The sequence below is a fragment of the Hippocampus bargibanti genome, linkage group LG02 (assembly GCF_051943395.1).
Source record: "Hippocampus bargibanti isolate YZ-2025 linkage group LG02, ASM5194339v1, whole genome shotgun sequence".
Taxonomy (NCBI): domain Eukaryota; kingdom Metazoa; phylum Chordata; class Actinopteri; order Syngnathiformes; family Syngnathidae; genus Hippocampus; species Hippocampus bargibanti.
Genome location: NC_142735.1, coordinates 29,060,578 through 29,083,183, shown reverse-complemented (window position 1 = coordinate 29,083,183; position 22,606 = coordinate 29,060,578). Strand labels below are relative to the sequence as shown.

The 22,606-nt window shown below is 43.7% G+C and overlaps 1 protein-coding gene and 1 pseudogene across 2 annotated transcripts; both read left to right on the top strand.

Moving 5' to 3' along the window:
• Positions 1-202: 202 nt before the first annotated feature.
• Positions 203-22,594, top strand: gba2 (glucosidase, beta (bile acid) 2). 2 transcript variants are annotated; one of them, XM_088990809.1, is made up of 19 exons: positions 203-346; positions 498-678; positions 867-1,013; positions 4,220-4,311; positions 4,387-4,502; positions 4,612-4,830; positions 9,187-9,426; positions 10,019-10,121; positions 10,206-10,359; positions 11,129-11,254; positions 11,332-11,516; positions 11,584-11,688; positions 11,769-11,876; positions 14,911-15,062; positions 15,145-15,251; positions 15,964-16,106; positions 16,251-16,366; positions 17,947-18,138; positions 22,003-22,594. In XM_088990809.1, the coding sequence occupies exons 3-19, from the start codon at positions 883-885 to the stop codon at positions 22,219-22,221; spliced, it is 2,508 nt and encodes an 835-aa protein (XP_088846935.1). In that variant the 5' UTR covers positions 203-346; positions 498-678; positions 867-882; the 3' UTR covers positions 22,222-22,594. The 2 variants fall into 2 exon arrangements, with proteins under 2 accessions (XP_088846935.1, XP_088846934.1); XM_088990808.1 differs by having other exon boundaries at positions 498-1,013.
• On the top strand, positions 18,152-20,625 carry LOC148902352 (uncharacterized; annotated as a pseudogene).
• Positions 22,595-22,606: the final 12 nt, after the last annotated feature.

Genomic DNA, 22,606 nt, shown 5'->3' with positions numbered 1-22,606 from the left:
ACGTGGTATAGCAACACACGTTTTCTGGCGACATGTTACAGTCGTGACTTTAGGGGTGTCCGTATATTATTTACGCGATCATTTCACCGTTGCGGCATCAAATGTTTATTCACACTTGATTCGTCGAAGAAAATTCCATAATATATATGTCCATGTTTGTGATAGGACCAGTCGTGGGAGATAATATGACAACGAGTATGGTTAAATCCGTTGCCGCCCCCCAGTTGGACTCCATAATGGTTTAACCGTCAGTTAGTGGCCTGGTTTTCTTGATTGTTGTTATCCACCGTCCTGTCTTCCTGTTCGGGTTATGATCTGCACTCATCTCTCTCTGTCCAACCTCAAGGTACGTATGTGTACATTGGTGATTATGGGAGCTCTTCGGGTTTCTGCTATTGCGTGCCATTAAAAAGCTGTTTTTATTCCAGTCCTTGTCAATGCACACTGATCATACTGTATCATAATGACTCTGTCCCCCCGACCCCACACCATTCCAGGGATCATCAATACATAACGAGTTCCCCGACTCCACAAGCGAAGATCTGGCATCAAGGCTGCACGAAGAAGCACGGCCAGCTAATGTGGATTTTAATATCCCAATAATGGCGCTGGGCCTTCCAACTTAAAGGCTTTGTGATCATCTGTTCGCCCGTTTGCCCCAGAAACGAGTGAAAACCGGTTGGTGTGTCAAGAGTGATCACGCCAATTCCTTGATAAACACACAGTGTTGACAAAGGGTGGTGATAGCTTCGTTTTGTAGTCACGCGCCGCTCGTTGCTTGATCTCACATCAACAACAATAACAACAGCAATCACCAAAATGGCCGAAGACTGGGGGGAGAGATCAACCGCCGAGCTTATGTGCAGGTACCTGCCGAAGGAGATGGGACATGGGGTACCCAATGCCGGCTGGCGTATCTGTTTGGCCCATGAGTTCAAGGAGAAGAGGAAACCTTTTCAAGCAAAGGATGTTTCCCTGGCTAATATTGTGTCGCACGTTGGACTTGGGATCAGGTGATTTTTTTTTTCAAATCATAAGAGATGCAACAATGACAGGATTAATTAATTGATTATTAATCAATTGCTGAATTTTTGGGCAGCTGTTTACAGAAGCAAATAATCGTTTTGAGTCATTCGATGAGATTAGATTATTCTTTATTAGTCTCCCAGTGGAGAAATGCACAATGCACAGCAGCAAAGTTATGAAAGGAAGAGGAAATGGAAAAAATAATACAGTAAGTAGAAAATCGTCTAGCGGAAGTCAAAAGAAATAATATGACACAACACAAAAGACGCAGACAGTTATTCAATCTTAAACTCTTTTCTGCACCCTATATGTCGTGAGAAGCAATTATAGATGAAATATTCCTTCTTCCTAAACCAGTAACCGAGTTATTGAAATGCAAAACAAAACTTGAAATGATCCGGTTTGTTTTTACTTATTCTTAGTTATTACTCATACATTTTTTACTTATATAAAATTGTCGCATCCATCTGTTGGGAAATGGTCACTACAGGGGTGGGGAAAGTAGCCAAAGTTGGGACCGCTGGCTGCGATTTTGTAAACGAGCTCCTCTTCATTGTCAGTGTATGTCAGCGATGATTCGATTTGAACTACTGAAGCCGCTAAAATGTCTTTCATAAAAAAAAAAAAACATCCTCAAATTAGCGGGCTTAAAAAGATGTTCCCCCTGACTTCTTCAGTTACACCATATATGTCAATCATTTTTTGCCGCGGACCACATTGTCGTTATGGTTTCCTCTTGGGGGTCATTATGAATTTTGAGAAACCATTCAAATGTTTCATCTCCACATATTACAAATCGAGCGCATAACAATTGAGTGAATAACTAGTTTTAGATTTTGAATTAAAAAATAATGACTGTTATTGTGGTTTCCATACGACAATTTGAAAATTTGGTTCAGACTTTAGCAAGCATCATGGAATTTCCCAAGTTTGATTTGCTCTTGCGGGCCAAACAAAATGTGTGATGTGGTGTGCCAAATTTGCTCCACGGGCCTTGAAAACCTGTGACTTACATAATTGGGATGTGGTCGTATACTGTGTAATTGTCCCAAAAATGCGCAAAAGGAACCTGCTCCCGAGTTGGCCCAACTGCATGCTCTGTTTCATTTTCAATCTGCAAAACACTCCCTTGTCCGCAGGGTGCGGTGGCTTTGGTCGTCATAGCAACAGTTGTTAATCATTGCAACGGCGGCAGATTGTTTGTGGAGGAAGACTTTCTACATTTTGGCCAAGGGAAATGATAACCAACTAACTTCAGGCCTTGTCATGTGTCCAATTATCGTAAAAAGACGTAAACGGCGTAGTCATAATTATATTTATGCACCCTGTAACCAGACCACATGATAAGCTGTCTACTCTAGTAATCGCTTTCTCTCAAAGGTTTAAAGGACAACTGACGTCTCCGGACAAGTTGTGTCCATAATTTGTAAAATGGCTTCAAATGACTTCTACTGAGCGTATTTTACAAAGATTCCACCGCATATAGCTATATTTTACGTTTTAAGACTCGCGATGAATATTCAGGAAGTCTAGTTTTTGAGTTGGTGACAAGTCCGTACGTGACGTCACTAAAGGACCGCCCTTTACCGTAAAAAGACGCATTGTAGCGATCCTTCCATCACATCAATGTATTTTGCTGTACTTGTTTGGTCTGGGGACCTCGTGTTGCACCCAAAAGCCGCCAGAAGGCCAGAAGAGGACGTCCAAGCGCCATATAAGGAATTTATCAGCCTATGTAAACGGAGGTGTCCACAGGATGTCGCCATTTTGTGCCTCTTTTTTTGGGTGATAGATTTTCCCCCAATGTTGCCTCAAAATGGCACAAATAAATTCTTTAATCAATTGCAAACATGTATGCTTTCCTCTTCAGAACTATTTGAATCATATTCAAAACTGGATGTGTAACAAGAAAGCATATTCTCCGAATCTAAAGCCATTGTTTTGATTCACTAGCAATGCAAGACGTCTTGGCGAGACGTCACGAACTGGGGGCAGGACTTTCTGAAAATGCCCAATTCGCAGCTGATTTTTTTGCAGATTTTGGACACTTTAAGTTATTTTTATTGGTGTTTTGCATTTGACTAAAAATATATATCGTTTTGGGTATTTTAGATAATAAAACGTTTTTTTTCTGATGTCATTAGGAAACAAAAAGTGACGTTGGTTGTCCTTTAAAAGGTTTATATAAATAGATCACACTTTCACAAACATAAAGCACACCGCATTATAAGGCGATATTTTTCTATTTATTTGTCTGTTTATTTTTGTGTTTATTTATTTACTTATTTACGTACTTATACATTGTCTAAAAAGTACTTCAATTTGAAACCGGAAGTGGCCACTTTCAGAAGGTCTTCCCCAATGTTCGTGGTGTCACGGCAAGACGTCTTGCCTTGCTCGAGAATCAAAACAATGGCTTCAGATTCGGAGAATATGCTTTCTTGTGACTCATCCAGTCATGAATATGATTCAAATAGTTCTGAAGAAGAAAGTACATGTTTGCAATCGATTAAAGAATTTATTCCATGTCATTTTGAGGCATCAGGGGTGGGAAATGTCGTACCCAAAAAAGGCAGAAAATTGCGACAAAGCCGTGTAAGGAATTAATCAGCCTGTTTCTACAAGCTGATTAATTCCTTATATAGAGCTTTGTAGCCTTCTTCTGCCTCTTTTTGGTCCTACACGACGTTTTCAGACCAAAGTACAGCAACATGCATTGACGTGATGGAAGGACTGCTACAATGTGTCCTTTTTTCGGTCAGGAGCGTTTCTTCAGTGACGTAGGGTGAGGACTCGTCACCAACTCAAAAACAAGACTTCCGGAATATTCAGCGCGAGTCTTAAAACGTAAAATATAGCTATATGCGGTGGAATCTTTGTAAAATACGCTCAGTCGAAGTCATTTGAAGCCATTTTAAAAATTATGGACACAACTTGTCCGGAGACGTCGGTTGTCCTTTAAATTCATTGAAGCCGTGCCTTATATATGGAATAAGTTTGCAAATACACCGTTCGTTGGGGGTGCGCCTTATACTACTGTGCACCTTACGCACCGGGAAATACGGTTGCCAGGTTGACTTGAATTAATAGTTCAGTCCTGGTAGTTTCTGCAAGAGAAATCAATGAGAGTGTGGAGGTGCGCATCATATGGTTGTTGGTGGTGTGTTGTCACGTCAAATGTGTGCTCGTCCAGGTATCTCAAATGGTGGTACAAAAAGACGCGGGTGGAAAAGAAGGCGCCTTTCATCGACATGTTTCATGCGCAACCCCTGCGACAGATTTATGGTGAGTTCATGCACTCTCTTTCTTTGTTTCTTTCATGCCTTTCTCTCTAATCGAGTCACCCACCCCATTCGGCAGGTGCCCCCCTGGGCGGTATTGGAGGAGGCACAATCACCAGAGGGTGGAGGGGGGAGTTCTGTCGTTGGCAGTTAACGCCTGGGATGTACCATTACAAGACCGTCATAGCGAATCAGGTATACAGGGGTCGCGGAGGTGTGAGGTGGGGTCCACCAAATGAGAGATAATGAACTTTTAATCCTAAACGACGACCCCTCTCTAAACGTTGCCGTTGGTCTTTTCCAGTTTACCGTGTGCTTGCGTCGCGGGGGACAAACGGTTTACCAACAGGTGCTGTCAGTGGAGCGCCCCCACACATTGCAAGGTTGGAACTGGGGCTACTGCGGCGAGTATGCCTTCTATCACGCCCTTTACCCCCGGGCCTGGACCGTCTACCAACTCCCGGGGCAAAATGTCACGCTCACGTGCAGACAGGTTTCGCCCGTCATTCCTCACGACTATCAGGTGAGCGGCGAACCAATTGAACTTTTTTTTTCTCGGGAAAACGATTGAATTTCGATTTTCTTTTTTCAGACTTATTGAGATCCAATTTAGATTTTTCTTCAAATCAAGCATAGGTGCAATGCGCAATCTGTACACCGGGGGCGCCCAATAAGTCGCTCGCCATCAATTGGGAGCGTGCGGACTGCCCCCAGTCGATTGTGAAGAGGAGTAGGAGGCAAATGGGAGGAGGGGGGATAGTTGTGTCTGTGTGCGTATTATTAATATTGTGTATTTGTGAGGATCCCCATTCATCTTCCTGTGGTCCTCTAAAATTAGGGGTGTCCAAACGTTTTGGCAAAGTATTTGGTGTGTTAAAAAATATAGGAGGGGGCAGGGGCGGCAACCTTGATGGACGTACTGGACGTATAACAGCAATTAATTGAAATATTTCAGTGAGGCATTCTGTGTTTCACACTTGTTTTGTAGTTTAATTTCTGCTATCTTAAGCATGTGTTTTTGTTCATTTGAAACATGCAGATGAAAATTGAATCTACATTCAAAATTTAAATTGAATATTCAATAAACATCACTTTTAACACTAACGTTTTTTTGTGACAATTAAACAGAAGCAATTGTTCTTTTGTTGTTATTTTAGAAAATGTACAAAAAATTGCAATTGATCATTTTCGAAAATTGGGGTGCAAAAGCAAACAATCAATCAATGACTCTGATACACATGCAGGTAACAGCGCTCCTGCCCAATGGATTCATTTTACATGCGGGCCAGATATGATTTATTTTATGACGGAGGCTGCGGGCTGGATGAAAATGGACCACAGGCCGCATTTGGCCCCTGGGTTGGACTTTGGACATTCTGGATTAAAATAACAGTACCGTATTGTCCCCTGTATAAGCCACACTGCATTATAAGGCGCAGCTTCAATGAATTACATATTTAAAAACGTTTTACCATATATAAGGTGCTTTCTGACAACTCCATTCACTCCCAACATAAATGAACAACTGCTGGGTTATTTTCTCAGAGGTAAAGAATCAGTATTATCTTTTAACAACAGCAGCAAGTTATAACTTGGAGTGCAACATTTATCTTGCATAGTCGAGGGGACCTTTTCAATGTAGCCACAAGGGGGCACAAGCCAGTGTCTTATTGTGCCGGTCCCAAGCCCGGATAAATACAGAGGGTTGTGTCAGGAAGGGCATCCGACGTAAAAAATGTTGCCAAAACAAATATGCGAATCAAACCTCTGAATCCTATACCGGATCGGTCGAGGCCCGGGTTAACAAAGACCGCCATTGGTACTTTTAACCTTCAGGGTGCCAGTGGAAAATGGACTACTGTTGGTCGAAGAAGGAGAGGAGGGAGGTGTGCTCGGAGGAAAAGAGAGAAATGGAACGCCAAGAGTATAGAACTAAGTGTAGGAACTTTGAATGTAGGAACAATGACAGGTAAAGGTCGAGAGCTGGTTGACATAATGCAGAGAAGGAAGGTAGACATACTGTGTGTCCAGGAGACCAGGTGGAAAGGGGGCAAGGCTAGAAGCTTAGGGTCAGGGTTTAAGTTGTTCTATCATGGTGAAGACAGAAAGAGAAATTGAGTTGGAGTCATCTTAAAAGAGGAGTTTGTTAGGAATGTCTTAGAAGTAAAAAGAGTATCAGATAGAATGATGAGTCTGAAGCTAGAAATTGAAGGTGTGATGTTTAATGTTGTTTGTAGGTATGCCCCACAAGTATGATGTGAGCTGGCGGAGAAGGAGAAATTTTGGTTGGACTTTGATGAAGTCATACAGAACATCCCGAGAAGTGAGAGGGTTGTAATTGGTGGAGACTTCAATGGACATGTTGGCGCAGGAAACAAAGATGATGAGGAAGTGATGGGCAGGTTTGGACTGGAGATGAGAAACGCTGAAGGACAGATGGTGGTTGACTTTGCTAAGGGGATGGAAATGGGTATTGTGAATACTTTCCTTCAGAAGAGACAGGAACATAGGGTGACCTATAAGAGTGGAGGCAGAAGTACACAGGTAGACTACATGTTGTGTCTACGGCGCCATCTAAAGGAAATCAATGACTGCAAAGTAGTGGTTGGTGAGAGTGTAGGATGACGCTGGCAGTGAGGAAGAAGAAACCAAAGGCTGAAGTAAAGACAAAATGGTGGAAGTTGAAAAAGGAAGTGTTCCATAACATTTAGGAAGGAGGTAAGACAAGCACTGGGTGGGCAAGAGGTCCTTCCAGATGACTGGCAAACTACAGCGAACATAATCAGAGACACAGGTCGGAAAGTACTTGGTGTATCGAGTGGGACAAAGGTAGATAAGGAGACGTGGTGGTGGAATGGGGAGGTGCAGGAGTGTATACAGAGAAAGAGGTTAGCAAAGAAGAAGTGGGACACTGAGAGGACGGACGAGAGTAGACAGCAGTACAAGGAGATGCAGCCTGCACGCAACGGTAAAATTAAAGGTGGCAAAGACCAAACAAGAGGCCTATGATGACTTGTATGGTCGGCTGGACAGCAAGGAAGGCGAGACTGATCTTTACAGGCTGGCGAGACAAAGAGACAAAGATGGTAAGGACCTGCAGCAGGTTCGGGTGATTAAGGATAGAGATGGCAATGTATTAACAGATGCCAGTCGTGTGATGGCAAGATGGAAGGAGTACGTTGAAGAATTGATGAATGAGGAAAATGAGAAGGAACAAAGAGTAGAAGATGTGACTGTTGTGGACCAAGACGTAGCAAACATTAGCAAGGATGAAGTGAGGAGGGCGCTAAAGAGGATGAAGGGAGGAAAGGCACTCTGGCCTGATGATTTACCAATCGAGGTATGGAAGTGTTTTGAAGAGGTGGCGGTGGTGTTCCTGACTGGGTTATTCAACAAGATCTGAGATGGTGAACAGATGCCTGAAGAATGGAGACGAAGTGTACTCGTGCCCATTTTTAAGAACAAAGGAGATGTGCAGAGTTGTACTAATTACAGAGGAATAAAGTTGATGAGCCATACAATGAAACTCTGGGAAAGAGTAGTTGAAGCAAGACTAAGAGCAGAAGTGAACATTTGTGAGCAGCAGTATGGCTTCATGCCAAAAAAAGAGTACGACAGATGCAGTGTTTGCTTTAAAAATGCTGATAGAGAAGTACAGAGAAGGTCAGAAGGAATTGCATTGTGTCTTTGTAGATCTGGATAAAGCGTATGACAGGGTGCCCAGAGAAGAGCTGTGGTATTGCATGAGGAAGTCTGGAGTGACAGAAAAGTATGTCAGAGCGGTGCAAGACATGTATCATGACTGTAAGACAGTTCTGAGGTGCGCTGTCGGTGTGACGGAGGAATTCAAGGTGGAGGTGGGACTCCACCAGGGGTCAGCTCTGAGCCCCTTCTTATTTGCTATGGTGATGGACAGGCTGACAGACGATGTTAGACAAGAATCTCCTTGGACCATGATGTTTGCAGATGACATTGTGATCTGTAGCGAGAACGGGGACAGGTGGCGGAGAAACTAGGGATGTGGAGATATGCCCTGGAAAGGAGAGGAATGAAGATCAGTCGCAGCAAGATGGAATATATGTGTGTGAATGAGAGGGATCCAAGTGCAAGAGTGATGCTAAAGGGAGAAGAGATAAAGAAGGAGGATTTTAAGTACTTGGAGTCAACTGTCCAGAGCAATGGAGAGTGTGGAAAAGAGGTGAAGAAGCGTGTCCAGGCAGGCTGGAGCAGCTGGAGAAAAATGTCAGGTGTGATGTGCGATAGAAGGGTTTCAGCTAGGATGAAAGGAAAAGTGTATAAAACTGTGGTGAGACCAGCCATGATGTTTGGACTGGAGACAATGCCGCTCAAGAAAAGACAGGAAGCATAGCTGGAGGTAGCAAAGCTGAAGATGTTGAGGTTTTCTTTGGGAGTGACCAGGTTGGATAGGATCAGGAATGAGTACATTAGAGGGACAACTCATATTAGAGGCTTTGGAGAGAAAGTCAGAGAGGCCAGACTGAGATGGTTTGGACATGTCCAGAGGAGACAGAGCGACTATATCGGGAGAAGGATGCTGAGCCTTGAACTGCCAGGCAGAAGACCGAGAGGAAGGTTTATGGATGTGGTCAAAGAGGACATGAAGGTAGCTGGTGTGAGAGAAGAGGATGCACAAAACCGGGTTAGATGGAAGACATTGATTCGCTGTGGCGACCCCTGATGGGAAAAGCCGAGAGGAAAAGAAGAAGTCGAGGGGACCTTTCCCTCCTTTCAGTTAACACGCAAAAAAAAATTCTGATGCTTCAAAACCACTCATTGGAAAAAAAATACAAAAGGAGTATTCGTTGGAAAAAAACAAAAAAAAAATACATTTGGCTATGTGACGTCTCCTTTCTGGCAGGAATCCTGTTTGCCTGTGGGCGTGTTCATTTGGGACGTGGAGAACAAGAATGACTATGCTCTGGATGTCACCATCATGTTCACAATGGTCAACGGGTCAGGGCACAAGGATGACAAAAGCGGGGGCCACTGGAATGAACCATTTCATCTAGAAAATGGCGGGGAAACTGTGGCTGGAGTGTTGCTGCATCATTCCACAAGTGTCAACCCTTATACGTTATGCATCGCAGCCCGAGAGCAGGTTTGAGATCAACCTCAAACAAATCCATTTAAAAAATGTTTTCTATCTATCTATCTATCTATCTATCTATCTATCTATCTATCTATCTATCTATCTATCTATCTATCTATCTATCTATCTGTCTGTCTGTCTGTCTGTCTGTCTGTCTGTCTGTCTGTCTGTCTGTCTGTCTGTCTGTCTGTCTGTCTGTCTGTCTGTCTGTCTGTCTGTCTGTCTGTCTGTCCGGTTTGAGATCAACCTCAAATGAATCAATGTAAAAAAAATGTCTGTCTGTCTGTCCGTCCTCCCGCCCGTCCGCCCAGCTAGATGTCTGTCCGTCCGTCCTCCTAGCTATCTATCTTTCTCTCTCTTGCTTTTTCTTCATCACTCTCTCGCTTTTTCTTTATCTCTCTCTCTCTCTCTCTCTCTCTCTCTCTCTCTCTCTCTCTCTCTCTCTCTCTCTCTCTCTCTGTATTGCGACCTAGCTAGCGAGCTTGCACACTATCTTAGCTGTCTATCGATCTGTCCATCCATCTATCCATCTTTCTACGTATGTATTTATATATTCATGCATTAATGTGCCCATTTCTTTCTCCCTTTATTAATTAATTAGCCGAACCAGGACGTCAGCCATCAGACCGCATTCAGTCCAAAGGGCACCTGTGACCATTTGTGGGGCGACCTCATCGCCGATGGACGCTTGGACTCCCCTACGGGTGAGCATCACAAAACAAGTGATAGGAACTCTTTAGGCGAAGGATCGGTAATTCAAAGTTGCATCTTTGACCGCTCCCCGGCAGGCTCCAGCACACCGACACCCAAGGGAGAAAAGGTGGCAGCGGCGCTGGCTGTTGGCTGCTCCGTGTTGCCGCGGGGCCGAAGCACCCTGGAGTTCTGTCTGGCGTGGGATATGCCCAAAATTACCTTTGGATCTGGCGAGAAGCAGCACCGCAGGTAAAGACGGCAAACGCACGACTGATCCACTCTAAAAACAGTTGTGTTGAAAATAACGCAAATTGGGTCAGAAAGGGGTCAACACAACTTTTCGGGTTGTTCATTTAATTTGGGTTAAACGAATGATCCACCAAGCAACTCAAGGCAAAGATCCTTCCTTTTTCACAGTTCATGGGAAACCTCATCCCCTCGACCCTCCAACAGACTATATATTGGTACATTTGTTTATTTATTTATTGACTTATTTTGCTGGCAGTTCAAAGAAACAAAATAACCCACAATTGAGTTACTGTATTTCTGCACTATAAGGTGCACCGGATTCTAAATTGCACCTTCAATGTATGACATACAGTAAAGTCTCGTTATATCGATATCGGATATATCGATAGTCCCGGTTATATCGATACTATTTCTATGCACGCACGGAGAAAATTACATGCAAACAGGGTCGGCTATATCGATAGTCCCGGTTATATCGATATTTTTTCGGACTCCCTTGAATATCGATATAACGAGACTTTACTGTATTTTAAAAATTCCACTAGGATTTCGCCATCATTTTCTTTTTTTCATGTCAAACACCAAAATAGAAATTGCAGAATAGTATATTTTGAAGAAGAAAAAAGAGAAGGCTGGAGGGTGCACCTTATGCAACAGAAAATACGGCAGCTGATTAGTACCAACGTGAAAATTATTCATATGGTGACCAGCGCAACTAACATATGTTTACTGCTTCAAAAACAAAGCCTCCGTTCGGTTCTGCTTCCAGGCGGTACACGCGTTTCTTCGGAAGCGCAGGTGACGCGTCGCCCTCGCTCAGCCACTACGCCCTGACGCACTACAAACTGTGGGAGAAGAAAATGGAGGAATGGCAAGCGGCCATACTGCAGGACAGGTACTCCAAAGCAAGGCTCTTCCAAAATTGCATTTTTTCTTTGCCCAAAAAAAGGACAATTTCTGTGCTACCTCTAGTTCTCTCCCCTCCTGGTACAAGTCGGCCTTGTTCAACGAGCTGTACTTTGTGGCCGACGGCGGCACGGTGTGGACGGAACTGCAAGAGGACGCCGACATCAGCGGCGGCGTGCGCAGCCAAGATGGCGGCCTGCCTGCCCAGCCGGCCGTCGTCAAAGAGTACGGCCGCTTTGCCTACCTTGAAGGTACACACAAGGAAATTTGGCTCCCAGCCACTTGCGTTTGAGCTCACACTCGCTTTTTGTCTCTCAGGTCAAGAGTACAGGATGTACAACACCTCCGATGTGCACTTCTACGCTTCGTTTGCACTGATCATGCTATGGCCCAAACTTGCCTTGAGTATGCAATATGATATTGGTATGATATATCGTTTCTCAGGGAGGCGGGTGAGAGGTGTTAAGATTTCACTTAATTCCCTAACTTGAATCTCCTGTTAGCTGGCAGTGTGGTTCAGGAGGATTTAACTGAGAGGCTCCATCTGATGAATGGCCAGTGCGCTCCGGTCAAGGCTAAAAATGTGGTGCCTCACGACATTGGGGATCCAGGTACGAGGAGCCAAGTGCTTTGGAATGGCTTTGGTTTGTTGCTCTCAAAACGTTTTCCGCTAAGTACCTTCTCAAATGAACAACTAAATATATAGTAGTTACAATTATACACATACTTGCATCGATAAATACATACATACTGTGCACACATACACGCATATATATATATATATATATATATATATATATATATATATACAATGAAATATTTACCTTATTGTGCAACGTTGTAACCTCACAATTGCCGTGTTCGTTGTGAGAGGGATGACCAAAAAAAAAAAGCCGTCAAGTTACTCACAGATAATTTATTCTGAACAGTTTGATCTAATGGGGCGGCCCGGTAGTCGAGTGGTTAGCACACCGGTTCGCGTCCCGGTCCGGCCTCCCTGTGTGGAGTTTGCATGTTCTCCCCGGACCCGCGTGGGTTTTCTCCAGGTCCTCCGGTTTCCTCCCACACTCTAAAAACATGCATGGAAGGCAGATTGACCACTCCAAATTGTCCCTAGGTGTGAGTGTGACTGTTGTATGTCTTTGTGTGCCCTGCGATTGGCTGGCAACCAATTCAGGGTGTCCCCCGCCTCGTGCCCGAAGACAGCTGAGATAGGCTCCAGCAACCCCCGCGACCCTAATGAGGAATAAGCGGTACGGAAAATGGAATGAGATTAGATGAATTTGATCTAATACAGAATGCTGGGTCTCAGCTCCCTAACACAGAAAATATTCATGTGTCCTCCAAACCAGTCAGAGAGAGAGAGAGACAACACCCAAACTGAGGACACCAGATTTAAAGGGTACACATGCATATTCAAATTTGGTTCCAACAAAGCAATCAATTTTTAATTTCATTTCTCTCATTGTCCGGTCTGTGGTGACGTCCTCTGAGTGGTTCTTCTTAGTGGTTCCTTTGACCTCAAAGACGGGGTGGGGCGGAGAGGTCACAAGTTGCGTCTGCCAAGTCAGCAGTGGTCAAGGTGCAACCTTTCCTCCTCCGTTGTTCAGTGTTTGATCTTGTTGTAATCATCACACTTCCTTCGTGTGATGAGAGCCAGCTCCCCCTCTATCTCCTGGTGCATGTAACACACATCTCCAAACAAACACTACATCTCTGTTCACCTATCTATCTATTTAAAGCAAAGCACTATTTATACTGATTAACTCACTAATCTAATGTTTATCCTGAACAATGTCCAAAATGGCGGAATACATTTACTTCCTTCATTATTGAAAGCAAAGCAATATTTCTACTGATCAAACTTACTACTATTTTAAAGGACAACTGACGTCTCAGGGAACAGGTGACAGAGAAACTAGAGATGTGGAGATATGCCCTGGAAAGGAGAGGAATGAAGATCAGTCGCAGCAAGACGGAATATATGTGTGTGAATGAGAGGGATCCAAGTGCAAGAGTGATGCTCCAGGGGGAAGAGATAAAGAAGGTGGAGGATTTTAAGTACTTGGGGTCAACTGTCCAGAGCAATGGAGAGTGTGGAAAAGAGGTGAAGAAGTGTGTCCAGGCTGGCTGGAGCGGCTGGAGAAAAATGTCAGGTGTGATGTGTGATAGAAGGGTTTCAGTTAGGATGAAAGGAAAAGTGTATAAAACCGTGGTCAGACCAGCCATGATGTTTGGACTGGAGACAGTGCCGCTCAAGAAAAGACAGGTAGCAAAGCTGAAGATGTTGAGGTTTTCTTTGGGAGTGACAAGGTTGGATAGGATCAGGAATGAGTCCATTAGAGGGACAACTCATATTAGAGGCTTTGGAGAGAGAGTCAGAGAGGCCAGACTTAGATGATTTTGACATGTCCAGAGGAGAGAGAGTGACTATATCGGGAGAAGGATGCTGAGTCTTGAAATGCCAGGCAGGAGACCGAGAAGAAGACCGAAGAGGAGGTTTATGGATGTAGTCAAAGAAGACATGAAGGTAGCTGGTGTGCGAGAAGAGGATGCACAAAACCGGGATAGATGGAGGACATTGATTCGCTGTGGCGACCCCTGAGGGGAAAAGCCGAAAGGAAAAGAAGAAGAGATTTTTTTTCCTGCTGACTTTATTTTAATACAATTTCTCAAATACAACCTGCTGCTCCCTCCTGCCTGCTTATTTTGGGATCCACAACCGCCATCACCACCTTGCAAACCGTGACAATATCCTTCAACATACATACATACATAGGTACGTACATACAGTAAAGTCTCGTTATATCGATATCGGATATATCGATAGTCCCGGTTATATTGATACTATTTCTATGCACGCACGGAGAAAATTACATGCAAACAGGGTCGGATATATCGATAGTCCCGGTTATATCGATATTTTTTCGGACTCCCTTGAATATCGATATAACGAGACTTTACTGTACATACATACGTACATACGTTCATACGTACAAATAAATAACCAAATTAATACACAAAGGAATGAATACATAAACGTGTAAATAAATAAACAATAAATTAATTAATTACTTAATTAATAAATGCATGATTGAATGAATAAACAAAAGTAATTAAACAAATACACAAATAAAATCAATGACGAATAAATAATACACAAATGGCAAATAAATAGACTAATATGTCTGGGTACTCCAGGCGCCCCCCTTTTTGACCAACATATATATATAAAACATTTTTTTTTTTATACATGTATCATCATAAAATTGAATTACAACAAAAGTTACAAACAACACACTTTACTGGATGAAAAGGTTTCTTCAGCCGTCATCTGTACTTAGGTGTGGACGTTTCGCTTCTCATCCATGAGGCTTCGTCAGCGAACTAAAATTTGCTGGTAGTTTTGGCCCTCTATATATACACAGACACACTTTACTGGAGCCACTGCCTTCCATTTGTGATCATTTTACTAATTTATGAAGGCCAACAGAAAATGTAGTCCTGTAGCTAAAACATACTTTTACATTTTGGCACTTCATGCTAGCTTGGGTTTTTGCAAAAGTATTTTAAGCATTAAATGAGACATATAATGAATCATCTTTTTTTCATCATTTGAAGGCATTGATTTCTCTTGTTGTGTAGACGATGAGCCGTGGCAAAGGGTGAACGCCTATCTCATTCACGACACGGCCGACTGGAAGGACTTGAACCTCAAGTTTGTCCTGCAGGTCTACAGGGACTATCATCTCACCCAGGACAAGCAGTACCTGCAGGACATGTGGCCCATCTGCCAGGTACAGCTGACCTCACTTTCATTTCACACTCAGATGTATTTATTTGTTTTGATTGTGGATTGATTGTTGCTTGCTTTACTAGGCAGTGATGGTGTCAGAGCTGAAGTTTGACTTGGATGGTGACGGCCTGATTGAAAATTCTGGTTATCCCGATCAGACTTATGATGGCTGGACAGTAACTGGACCAAGGTCAGATGAGACTTCCAAAGAGACCAAACATTTTTTTTCACAGTTCCAGTAGAATTTCCCTGTAAGAATGAGTAACACATGAACGAGAATGAAATGATTTGTATCCAAATAGTATTTAATATAGACACAGTAAGAGGAGGACATGCAATACAGTCAAACCTCGGTTTTTGAGCAAATTTTGAGTTTTTTATTACTTGGTTTACAACCAAAAAAAGGTTCTTGACCAAGCTGAGCGCCACCACTTGACTGCCCTCCGCTTCCTTACACGTCACTTCCTCGTGTTGCGTCTCATTGTGACAGACACATCTTTCTCGTGTAGCGTTCCATTGTGAGCAGCCGTGTTTGTATTGTTTAATCACGAGACATTGATAACATTTTTTTTTGTAATAGGACTGTTTCAGTATTCGACTAAATGGGTTTGCAAACAGGTTTCTGGAACGGATTATCGTCGAAAACCTAGGTTTGACTGTATTGGGACAAGGCCACTCCATTCCCTTTGGTTCAGTGTCTGTTCTGGGCAGCTGGGAGGAAGGATGAAGGGAAGGAAATCGCAATCGGAAAAGCGTGACTTGTGTCAAAACAGGAAATCTGGGTTTTTCCATCTTGGACCGACACCCTCGAATGTAACCTAAATAATATCTTATTTAAAGATTGTATCTTTGTCACCCTGCGTGGTTTCCCTGTGTGCTCAGTGTCCCTTTCGGTGTTGTAGTGCGTACTGCGGTGGGCTCTGGCTGGCGTCATTGTGCGTCATGTGCAAAATGGCCGCCTTGCTCGACAACGAGGAGGCGCAACAGCACTACAAAGACATCTTGGACAGAGGCAGCGTCGCTTTTGATAAACTACTGTGGAATGGTAAGACCCAATACTTGGTCACCCCTGGCTATGCCCAGGGGCTAGGAATTGATCCCTGATGGACGCCTGCATTCATAACACCAAACACTTTCAACTCACCGTTGTTCAAAATACTTTGTCCTGATCTGTCCCTCAATAATTTAGGCAAGTACTACAACTACGACAGCAGTGGGAAAAACCTTTCAAACAGTATCATGTCCGACCAGTGTGCTGGCCAGTGGTTCCTCAGAGCATCTGGACTTGGAGAAGGAGACTTCCAGGTAACTAAATTCCTGCAGTATAGCATTACAGTACAGGTAACTTCCAATTCACGACCGGCACGATTGACGATCACCCGTAGTTTTGACCATGACCGCCAAACACTATTTTTTTTTTAATTTTGATTTGACGCCTGACATCGCAACGCGCTAACAGCCCGGCAATGCTTGCGACAATTTTGGCCAGCCAGCATCTCACTCTCGCAAAGCAATCGACCGTGTGATGGCACCGGAGGGGGCAGTGTCCACCGACTCCAGCTGTGGCGCGGCCGTGGCGGGTGGGCTTCGGCGCTCTGGCACACGGGAGCACCACGACAAGAACGCCGTGACGGGCCCACGGCCGGCGCCACCGTCGCCGCCTCTTTGAGACAGTTTATTCTGCTTCGGGGCGAGGTGGCGGGTCGGGCGTGGAGAGAGGGTGACAGCCGGGATGAGGGAAACCGACAACCCAGACCCACGCCTGCTCCTGTGGCGTACCAATCAGATCATTTGCAAGTCATTTAGCACCGGGTCTCTATTCAACATTTTGAATGGATTTCAACTTACGACCGTTTGGTCGGAACGAAACGGGGTCGTAAGTCAGATGTTACCTGTATAGCGTTACAGTATAGCATTACAATATGGCATAACAGCATAGCATTTTAGCTAACTGTAATATCATGAGAGGCTATCTCTCAGTGGGGCAGGACAAAGAGTGCAATGGGCGATAGGTTTGAATGCAAACAATTATTTTAATAGGGTGTTTCAGGGGGAATTCACAGGCAAACAAAAGGCAAGAATAGCGTCCCTTCCAATTCTCAAATTATAACAGTCTCTTTTGGGTGAAACTGAAGATGGGGTCCTCTCCCATGTATTTCTAGGCCTCACCCCTCTTGACGTCCTTCCTAGGTAGCCTAGCCACCTTTAGCAAGGGTCCAAATCCAGTGTTCCGTCCGAGGGTCCCAACTGGTGACGAGTTCTATGCAGCAATCCGTTTCTCGGTGTTCCTCCACAGAGGACAACAATGAAGCTTGTCTTCCCAGCTGCACACTGAGAGGCTCTCTGGCCTTAAAAGCCATGCATGCCAATCAAGCCATGATCAGCCACAGGTGTGGGGTTTGGATTGCTGCCTTCCACCAGATGGGGCCATAACTCTCTCTGGGTGAAGCCATTTTAGGGGAATATATTTCGTGACATCACACTAACGTCATATGTTTTCAGTGTGGTTATTGTAGAAATTTACTTTTTTTTAAATATAGTCACACAACATCTTCAATCATTTATTTGCTTTATCGGAATGCCGGAAACCATTTTGGGGAAAATAAAATTGCTAGCGTTCCCAAAATGTCCTACATTATGTAATCTTGTAGAAAACGGCAACAAAAATGTTTAAGTGTTGAGCTTGGAATTTTAGGCCAAATTTAATTTCCACCCAAAAATCAGAAATAAAAATCTGAAAAACATTTCCTTGGCTCGGAATTGCCTCTGTAACCATGACAGATTCAAAAGCTATCATTCGATGTGGATATTATATTCCTGGTAGATTTGAACATGATCAATTCAAAAATGTTAATTTCATGATTACACTTCCTCTCACCATGCAGGTTTTTCCCAAAGAAAACATCAAGGCTGCGCTGCAATCCGTTTTCGACTTGAACGTGATGAGCTTCGGCGGTGGCCAAATGGGCGCCGTCAATGGCATGCGACCCGAGGGCGTAGCCGACCGCTCCAGCGTCCAATCCGACGAAGTTTGGATTGGCGTGGTTTACGGACTGGCCGCCACCATGATCCACGAGGTAAAAGTCAAAACATAATTCAGTACAACATTTAACTGTTTGTCAGTTGTGATTGAGCCACAAGTGAAGAAAATTTCCCACTTGGGATAAAATGTGTAGAAGATAAAGAATATATACCTCTATCTATTGTTATCCGACCAATAAGTGTCGTAGCATAATTTATTCCTTGCTTAACACAGATTTATCCAAAATCCACCCCGGGGGCCAAATGCGGCCCGTGGTCAATTTTCATCTAGCCGCAGCCTCTGCCATAAAATCAATAACATCTGGACCGCATGTGGAATGAATCCATTGGGCAGTCGCACTGTTACCCGTGTGTGCAAAGTGCTGTCATCTAGAGGCTGAATTAAGAACAGCAAATTACTACACGAGTCATTGACCGAATGAGCCCTGCAATTTCCGAAAATGGCATTTTCTGTTAAAAAAAATTCTAAAATGGTTATATATTTTTTTTTTATTCTCTGAAATGGCAATTTAACATTTTCGAAAATGGCGACAATCAACAAAAGAACAATTACTTCTATTCAACTGCTACAAAACAGTGTTAAAAAAGTGTAGTTCAGTGAATGTTAAATTTCCATTTTCAATGTCAATTCAATTTTGATAAGCAAATTAGTATATGAGTAAGTCACTGAATGAGCCCCCCAATTTTCTATAATGGCCATTAAAAAAAATCCAAAATATAGGACAGAGTTGGAACTTTGAATGTAGGAACAATGACAGGTAAAGGTAGAGAGCTGGTTGACATGATGCAGAGAAGAAAGGCAGACATACCGTGTGTCCAGGAGACCAGCCGTAAAGGGAGCAAGGCGAGAAGCTTCGGGTCAGGGTTCAAGTTGTTCTATCATAGTAAAGACAGGAAGACAAATGGAGTTGGGGTTATCTTAAAAGTGGAGTTTGTTATGAATGTCTTAGAAGTAAAAAGAGTATCAGATAGAATGATGAGTCTGAAGCTAGAAATTAAAGGTGTATTGTTAAATGTTAGTGGGTATGCCCCACAAGTAGGATGTGAGTTGGCGGAGAAGGAGAAATTTTGGTTGGACTTTGATGAAGTCATACAGAACATCCCAGAAGTGAGAGAGTTGTAATTGGTGGAGACTTCAATGGACCTGTTGGTGCAGGAAACAAAGATGATGAGGAGGTGATGGGCAGGTTTGGACTCCAGATGAGCAACACTGAAGGACAGATGGTGGTTGACTTTGCTAAGAGGATGGAAATGGCTATTGTGAGTACTTTCTTTCAGAAGAGACAGGAACATAGGGTGACCTATAAGAGTGGAGGCAGGAGTGCACAGGTAGACTACATTTTGTATCAATGGTGCCACCTGAAGGAAATCAGCAAAGTAGTAGTTGGTGAGAGTGTAGCCAGACAGCATAGGTTGCTAGTGTGTAGGATGACGCTGGTAGTGAGGAAGATGAAGAAACCAAAGGCAGAACTGAGGACAAAATGGTGGACGTTGAAAAAGTAAGAGTGTTGCAGGACGTTTTGGAAGGAGTTAAGACAAGCACTGGGTGTGCAAGAGGTCCTTCCAGATGACGAGCAAACTCCAGGGAACGTAATCAGAGAGACAGCGCGTAAAGTACTTGGTGTTACAACTGGAAGAACAGAAGAAAAGAAGACTTGCTGGTGGAATGGGGAGGTGCAGGAGTGTATACAGCGAAAGAGATTAGCAAAAAAGAAGTGGGACACTGATAGGACGGAAGAGAGTAGACAGAAGTACTGGGAGATGCAGCGTACAGTAAAAGTAAAGGTGGCAAAGACCAAACAAGAGGCCTACAATGACTTGTATGCTAGGCTGAACAGCAAGGAAGGAGAGACTGACCTTTACATGTTGGCAAGACAGAGAGACAAAGATGGTAAGGACCTACAACAGGTTAGGGTGATTAAGAATAGAGATGGCAATGTATTAAAAGGTTCCGGTAGTGTGATGGCATGATGGAAAGAGTACTTTGAAGAATTGCTGAATGAGGAAAATGAGAAGGAACAAAGAGTACAAGACATGACTGTTGTGGACCAAGATGCAGTAAAGATTAGCAAGTATTAAGTAAGGAGGGCGCTGAAGAGTTTGAAAGGCGGGAAGACACTCAGGCCTGATGGTTTACCAATGGAGGTATGGACGTGTCTATGACAGGTGGCAGTTGTGTTTCTGACTGTGTTGTTCAACAAGATCTTAGATAGTGAGCAAATGCCTGACAAATGGAGACGAAATCTACAGGTGCCCCTTTTTAAGAACAAGGGATATGTTCAGAGTTGTACAGAGGAATAAAGTTGGTGAGCCATTCAATGAAACTATGGGAAAGAGTAGTTGGAGCTAGCTAAGAGCCGAAGTGAACATTTGTGAGCAGCAATGTGGCTACATGCCAAAAAAAGAGTACGATGGATGCATTGTTTGCTTTAAGAATGCTAATAGAGAAGTACAGAGAAGGGCAGAAGGAATTGCAATGTGTCTTTGTAGATCTGGAGAAAGTGTATGACTCGGTGCCCAGAGAAGAGCTCTGGCATTGCATGAGGAAGTCTGGAGTGACAGAAAAGTATGTCAGAGCGGTGCAAGACATGTATAATGACTGTAAAACAGTTGTGAGGTGTGCTGTCGGTGTGACTGAGGAATTCAAGGTGGAAGTGGGACTCCACCAGGGATGAGCTCTGAGCCCCATCTTATTTGCTGTGGTGATGGACAGGCTGACAGACGATGTTAGACAAGAATCTCCTTGGACCATGATGTTTGCAGATGACATTGTGATCTGTAGCGAGAACAGGGAGCAGGTGGCGGAGAAACTAGAGATGTGGAGGTTTGCCCTGGAAAAGAGAGAAATGAAGATCAGTCGCAACAAGACGGAATATATGTGTATGAATGAGAGGGGTCCAAGTGCAAGAGTGATGCTAAAGGGAGAAGAGATAAAGAAGGAGGATTTTAAGTACTTGGAGTCAACTGTCCAGAGCAATGGAGAGTGTGGAAAAGAGGTGAAGAAGCGTGTCCAGGCAGGCTGGAGAAAAATGTCAGGTGTGATAGAAATGTTTCAGCGAGGATGAAAGCAAAGATGTATAAAACGGTGGTGAGACCCGCCATGATGTTTGGACTGGAGACAGCGCCACTGAAGAAAAGACAGGAAGCATAGCTGGAGGAGCAGAGCTGAATATGTTGAGGTTTTCTTTGGGAGTGACCAGGTTGGATAGGATCAGGAATAAGTACATTAGAAGGACAACTCATAGAGAAAGTCAGAGAGGCCAGACTGAGATGGTTTGGACATGTCAAGAGGAGAGAGTGACGATATCGGGAGAAGGATGCTGAGCCTTGAACTGCCAGGCAGGAGACCGAGAGGAAGACCAAAGAGGAGGTTTATGGATGTTGTCAAATAGCACATGAAGGTTGCTGGTGTGAGAGAAGTTAGATGGAGGACACTGATTTCCTGTGGCGACCCCTGAGGGGGAAAGCCGCAAGGAAAACAAGAAAATCAAATCAAAAATGGCGGCAATCAACAAAAGGAGTAACATTGACAGTCAATGTCGATTCAATTTTTATATGCATGTTTCAAATTAACCAAAACATATGCTTAAGACAGCCGAAATAAAAAAAAGAAAATGTGAAACACAGAATGGCTCGCTAAAATGTATTTCAATTAATTGCTTTTATATGTAAAGAACATCTGCCAAGGTTGCCCCCCCGCCGCCCTCTAGTTTTTTAACACACCAAATCTGGCCTTCTTCGCAAAACATTTGGACGCCTCTGGCTTAACGAATTGTAAAACGGCTACAAATCAATGCTGACCACTCACATGTCAATATCTTTTTTCTGTTGTTAGCGATAAGCTAGCATTGGGAAAAATAATGAACATGATTTTATTTTTTTATCCCCCTCCTTCTCAGGGTATGTTGGCCGAGGGTATGCGCACGGCAGAGGGTTGCTACCGCACAGTTTGGGAAAGGCTGGGCATGGCCTTCCAAACGCCTGAAGCCTATTGCGAGAAGGGCATCTACCGCTCACTGGCGTATATGAGACCACTGAGCATCTGGGCCATGCAGCTGGCTCTGGACCGTTTGCGCGATGACCCCCACCCTGGGAACGAAGAAGGTGCTAGTCAATGAGTTCCACAGCTGTCCCCCATTTGAAATCCCAGCTTGGGATCCGTTAGGCTGGTTTGCAGCTTGCGGATCGGATCGTAATAGCCTTACTTGAATCCTGCTTTTCTTCCCTTTACGACGCCGGGCCGTGTCAAAACAGAGCCTGTGTGACTTCACCATGTCAATTTGCACACATCATTTAAAGACTGTATATCAGTGTCTTATTACTGGTGTGTAGTGATTTTAATGCTGTCTCCAAGTAAGATGCAATTCTTTTTTTATACAGAATCTGGTGCCTTGTTGCACGTGAGACCTTATTATTGTTGTTGAAGCGCTGTTTTCTAACAGCACTCATGACAATCATTATGAATAAATCACTGCATAGGAGAGAAGTATTCATCCTTTTTTG

Excerpts from the sequence above, each read along its gene's own strand:
- gba2 (XM_088990808.1), top strand. The coding sequence starts at position 820 with ATGGCCGAAGACTGGGGGGAGAGATCAACCGCCGAGCTTATGTGCAGG. Across the intron at positions 1,014-4,219 it reads CACGTTGGACTTGGGATCAG|GTATCTCAAATGGTGGTACA; the intron begins GTGATTTTTTTT and ends GTGCTCGTCCAG. Across the intron at positions 18,139-22,002 it reads CCGCCACCATGATCCACGAG|GGTATGTTGGCCGAGGGTAT; the intron begins GTAAAAGTCAAA and ends CCTCCTTCTCAG.